This window comes from Thunnus thynnus, chromosome 6, assembly GCF_963924715.1.
Source record: "Thunnus thynnus chromosome 6, fThuThy2.1, whole genome shotgun sequence".
In the NCBI taxonomy this organism is placed as follows: Eukaryota; Metazoa; Chordata; class Actinopteri; order Scombriformes; family Scombridae; genus Thunnus; species Thunnus thynnus.
In genome coordinates, this window is record NC_089522.1 from 29,691,321 (window position 1) to 29,697,320 (window position 6,000).

Consider the following 6,000-nt stretch of genomic DNA (forward strand, 5'->3'; position numbering starts at 1 on the left):
AAAACCCTTGAATGAGTTGGTGTGTCCAAACTTTTGACTTGTACTGTAGTACCCAGCAGCATGTATAAATGGACTCTAACTTAAGGCAACAACTGGATAACGGCAGTATTACCAACCAAGCTTTACTACTGACATTAGAACAAAATTGGTAACAGGTTGTCTTTGTCCTGAGCAAAACAGTTATGAAAGTCTTGAGAGTGTGTTTCCTCTTTTCAGCAATAAAACATTGATGTTGAACATTGACATTATAACAACATTGTAATAAAAACATTAATATTCATACATGCAAACACATTCATGTACTTGCACACATGACAATATACTTAGTCAGAGAAATCTTTCTGATTGTCTGGCAGGTGTTGGTTAAAGAGTATGTACACCCTCGACTTCTGTCTGGCTGCTTCAAGCCAGAATATTTAAAAATGTGATGTAGAGAGTGAAGCGGAGGCTTGGCAATGTGGTACGTGCAGGGGGACAAGAGACAGATTTACACACTGACCATCACACTGGCCTAGACATACTAGGCTGATCAAGCAGCTTTGGAGGGTTTTATTTTTGCACACAACGTGTGTACTGCTGGAAAAAAATCACCTGTAACTCATCTAGGAGAGTCCTCTGTCTCTGTGAGGTTATCCTTAAAAGTAAAGTTCAAAGGTAAATGTACCTGAACCTCCAGCTGGTGTCTCAGTTTGCTCCTCTTCAGACTGGTTGGTGGTTTCAGTGGAGCTTCTTCTGAAACTCTGTGTTGTTGTTGGTGTGGAGGCTGATTGGACTGAAGTTAACGAAGGTCTGAGAGTCAAGTTTGGTTTTGAAGTGGATGGAGCTGTGAACACAAAAAAGAAACAAGAACACAGTGATAGAAAATAAATCCTGATGAGAGGAATAAAATGCTCCTTTAGTTGATCAACTGCTTAAAAAAATGTAATTAAATGGTCAGTTTATAACTTTTATTCCTAAAAACACTGATGCAGTAAATACTTACTGTATCAATCTTCCCAGTGATTTATTAAACCAAATATCTGGGGCCTCATTTATAAAACATTTATATTCACGCTTAACATTGGGGAGAGGCAACCCAGACTTTCCAGGATCCTGCCACATCCTGGCATCATCCTGGCATTTCAGCAGCACTGTGCTGCTCCACAACTGACCGCAAGTGTAAATAGGCCTAGCAGACAGTCCAGCCCTCTCCTCTTTGCTCTGGGGTTGGGAAATGGGATGGTGAGACAGCGTTGATGAAATATTGATCGGAATTTCATTTGAATTATATCTTTTAAAATTGAAAGGTGCTTATGGAATAGTTTTGGCTCACTAGCACAAACACAAATAACACTGCCGGTTTGAATGTTTATGATAAAGTGGATCTATCATTAACTTGTGATATGAAGTGAAATGAAATATGTGAGGAATCATTACACAATCTGGCTTCAATTCACCACCTCACCATCTGCATTGCCAGTTTCCCCTGTCTCCAAAATGTTCATACTCATGGGTCAGAGTTTACATACAGGTGCACACATTCTCCCGTCAAGTTTGTTTTTTTATAAATCCAAACTTTATCATGGGAAGTGGCGTACGTCTCTTTCAAGCCCCATTTTGTGTGTACGCACCAGTTATAAATGAGACAACCAAGTTATTAAAATATCAGCTGCAGTCAGAAAAATGTGAAAATTTTCCTCTGACCTCCAGAAACACGAAGAAACATTTTCATGACTTTCAGTAGAAACTCACCATTTGTGACAATGATCTTAAACTGCCTGTGTGGATCTAAATTAGTGTGTGTGTGCCGAAATACAAATCAATCAATGCACTTACTTTATTTGCAAATAAGAAAAAAATATGATTGGTTTGCTGGCTGTGTCTGTATCATGATGATGACGATGAGTCAGGTCAGGTTAGATGGTGACTGTGGGAATTGAGCTGACAGCGTGTGAAACATCTTCAAATACTTCAAACATCATGGACAACAAATGTTGGAGCAGCAACGAGAAGGACAAAAAAGAAAAGGATATCAAAGACATTGAACTTTAGAAAAACATACCATCTATCTCCACTGTTTTCAAAAGTCGGCTTGCTAGAAAAGAGCCTGGAGAGGACAATGCTAACAGCGAAGAGGAGGAGCAGCAGCTAGTTCAGCTGAGCATAAGCATGAAATTGAGACAGAAGGCAGAGAACCACAGCCCTGTGATAGCAGGGCCACCTGTCCAACTGCTCCACCCTCATCTCCACCTGAGCCCGACACTGATGCGGATGGCAGAGACCTGGTGGCGGGTAGGTTACCAATTTAGAAGCCCCACAATTTATCTTTTACTTTTTACCTATTTCAACCATACTTTTAGCTAACTATGTCAACCATTCAGGCGCCATAATGAAGTGACTGAAGGGACTGTTAAAAATTGTGCGGGGGTATTTTTTCATAAGATAAAATCAATTGATTTAACCACATGGCTAAATGACAACAACACAGGGGCATGTGACATATAGCATCTTGCTCTGTCAGAACAGTGATAGCAGGGTGCTGGGGAGCGTGGTGAGAGAAAAACCTCTCGCCTCTCACCGCACACGCACGTCAAGTTCATCCCAGCACCCAGCGTTCATCCCTAAGGCTACTGTTTCAAAATCAAAGAATACGTTTATTAATCTGACAACTCACAAAATAAGGTCTGTCTGTCTGTTTATATCCTGTTTAAGCCTTAAAAACTGAGAAAATCCGTAGACATAGGTTGGCCATTTTATGGTATAGTGTTTTATTTACTTGATATGTTTTTCTACATTCGTGTCCTTAAATCTGTGTTGCATGGCTTGTGTGTTAAGTGTAAATTACCATTTTACTAACCCATACTTGCATCTTTAATATTGTTATCAAGATCAACATAATGATTATTGTGTTTGACCTATATGTACTGTTTATTGCTGCTCCACATGTCTGCATGTATCAAAAGATGGTTGTGGTGAGTATTGCTGGCTGTGTTTTGTTGCTTCATGTTGCTTGTGTATGCCATTGAGCTACACACTGTATGCGAACGTGTTGATATTGTTGCTGTTGGCCCGGGAACGTATTGCTGCAGTCATGTGTTGTAAATCCTGTATGATAGAAGATATCTACAGGTGTTCATAGGCTGTGATCATAGGCTGTAGCCTGTTAGTATAAATCCTGTATAAGATACAGGTGTTTCCAACAGATAGTAGCCTACGCTGAAAACCTATAATTCAAAACCTGGATTGCACATGTGTGGAGTGGTGGGGGGGCCTCCAGGATTTTGTGCCCAGGGGCCTCTGCATTCTTAATCTGTGCCTGCTCTGACCTCCAGAAACATGAAGAAACATTTTCATGACTTTCAGTAGAAACTCACCATCTTTGACAATAATCTGAAACTCCATGTATGGATCTATGAAAAATTTTTCCAAACCACACCCGTAACGTCCAGAGTCAGATTTGGTCAGCTGTGTGATGGTCACATCCAGACGACTTCCTGCACGTGTTTCTTTATATTCCATGCTGTATCTGCCACTTTGAGCTCTGTTATTATTCATTTCAACAAGAATGTCTTTCTTCTCACATTCGTCCTTACAGAAGTACTTCCTTTCTCCAGTGTTGGTAAAGGGACATTCAACTGTGATACTTTGTCCTTCAGTTCCTGTAAAACTGTGGATTTCTGCATTGATGAGACCAATGTTTCCATCCTGCAGTGCTGTTGGAAAAAAAAAAATCAATAGTCAAAAATTCACATTTACACTGATCCACAGAGTCACACTGGGAGCTGCCCAGTTCAACCAGTCTGTAATTTAACTTGATTTAGTCTCTGTCAGGAAGGACTCGATGGATGCAGCATAAATTGTCACATATTTCCAGTGATTTGATTTGATTTGATTCCATTTGAATGTTTTAAATTACATCTTTGTCCTCATTCATTTGTTTTCTTTTAGCTACTGTCTTTTATTACTCCGGTTTCTTTTTATGAAGTTTTGTGTTTCTTTGACATTTTGTCTTGATGCTTTTTTATGTTTTATGTGAAACACTTTGAATTGTCTTATTGTTGAAATGTACTATACAAATAAACTTGCCTTGCCTGTATAACCACTTTCCTTCTATTTCAGTAAAAAAGGACTGATCTACATAAGAACATAATAAGTTTCACCTACAGAACAGAGACAAAGTAAACAAACTGCTGTAGTTACAAGTCATGGACAGACAGTGTGTCGCTAACATGGATTTTGAAGAACAATAATGAAACCAGCATCTAACAGTCTGAAGTGATATTTTCAGCTGTGTTAACATGTTGTTTAATGTGCTGTAGTTTAGCAGCTAATTACCTATCTATCCTGCTAACTCACTTTTCTCCAGTGAATGTTTGTTTGGTGGCTCGTTCAACAAGCTAAGGTGCAAAACAAGACGTGTCTTCATGCTTGTAAGTTAGATAAGAAGGAGACTTAATGTGGGTTGTTGCTTGAGTCTGTGGCTCAGCAGTTGACTGCTGTTAATTGCATGTCAAATGTTCACGTTAATGGAAACTTTAAAGAATCACAAACTATCATATGATGTCAAAATTAAAGAAGTACAAAGAACCACATAGAATATAAATTGGTAAATTATATTTTGTATAACAACCAGGGTTTTTCCACATGACAAAACAGTTGTATTCACACACTGTGTTATTGAAATGACATTAATTTACTTCAGCTGCTACTCATATGTTTCTCTGGTTCTGTAAGAAGTAATATTTTTTTGCAGAATGTACCAGGAAGGTAGTTTGTAATGCAGTTAAGCTAAAACAGTCAGGCTGAAGCAACAGAACACATATTTTATTATGAGTATGTTAAAAAAAAATACAACAAAAAGAAACTGAATTGTGTATTGTATAAAACACAGTTAAAACAAAAGTTGATTTTAGATAAATGTGAACATTTTTTAAAAAGGATGATTTCTGGGTGTGTCCTGGTAGCTCACTGACCAAGACACATGCTACATAACCACAACGTCCGCGGTTTGATTCTGGCAGCACTTTGTCACCTCCTATTCTCTCTCTCTCCCTTGTTTCCTGTCTACTCTCTACTGTTGCTGTAATAAACTCTTACAATGACAGACTGTAAACTGAACTGAACAAAACTCATTTGCATGCAAAAATAAAAAAAAGTCAGTTACTGAAAATTCTCAGTGAGTAAACCCTTCAATGTTACTGATTAAAAGATAATTTTGAGAAAGTAACAAGTACTGGCAATGACTTACATTTTAAAGTGACTCTGATCATCATGTTTAACCACAGAAACATGAGAAACTGCTAATTTATCACCCACCAACTCTAAATAAATAAAGAATATAACGTAATAAAGAGAAACAGAAATAGAAAGTGAATGTACTCACTGAGGAAGAAGAAGATCAAAGTGTGACAAACTTTCATATTGAGGCTCTGATGGTTTAATTCAGTCTCTCTTCCTTCTTCACCGGCAAACCAGGAACTTCTCACTTCTTTAAATGATGGAGTTCCTCCCCCAAACACACACACACACACACACACACACACACACACACACACACACACACACACACACACACACACACACAGCTCTGCTCTCCTCCCCTCACCATCAGTTTCTCTCTCTACTGCAGGTCTGAGTTAATCTGCAAATACATGCAAGGTTTTAGAGCTGCAACGATTAGTGCAACTATTTTCATAATCAAATAATCATTTTAGTCATTTTCTTCAGCAGAAATGACAAATGTGCTGGTTGCAGCTTCTCAAATGTGAGGATTTGATCCTTTTCTGTGTCAGACATGATGGTAAACTCAATTTCTTTGGATTTTGGACAGTTGATCAGACAAAACAAGACATTTTAACATATCACCATGGGATCCTAAAAATTATAACACACATTTCTCACTATTTTCTGACATTTTATAGACAAAACGAGAAAATAATATAAAGATTAATTGTTAATGAAATTCATTTTTAGTTGCAGCCCTACAAGGTTTAGGGAAGGCAGCACACTCATAACTCTGAT

At 38.2% G+C, this 6,000-nt stretch overlaps 1 protein-coding gene across 1 annotated transcript in view; it reads right to left on the reverse strand.

Annotated features, from left to right (window-relative positions):
• Positions 1-5,430, reverse strand: part of LOC137185278 (CMRF35-like molecule 5) — a 32,653-nt gene extending 27,223 nt beyond the window's left edge. Inside the window, exons 1-3 of the mRNA XM_067593624.1 lie at positions 5,363-5,430; positions 3,354-3,692; positions 665-823 (exon numbers count right to left, since the gene is read on the reverse strand). Of these exons, the coding sequence (XP_067449725.1) occupies positions 665-823; positions 3,354-3,692; positions 5,363-5,399 (535 nt within the window). The 5' untranslated portion in view covers positions 5,400-5,430. The remainder of the gene's footprint in view (positions 1-664; positions 824-3,353; positions 3,693-5,362) is intronic.
• Between the last annotated feature and the right edge of the window lie 570 nt (positions 5,431-6,000).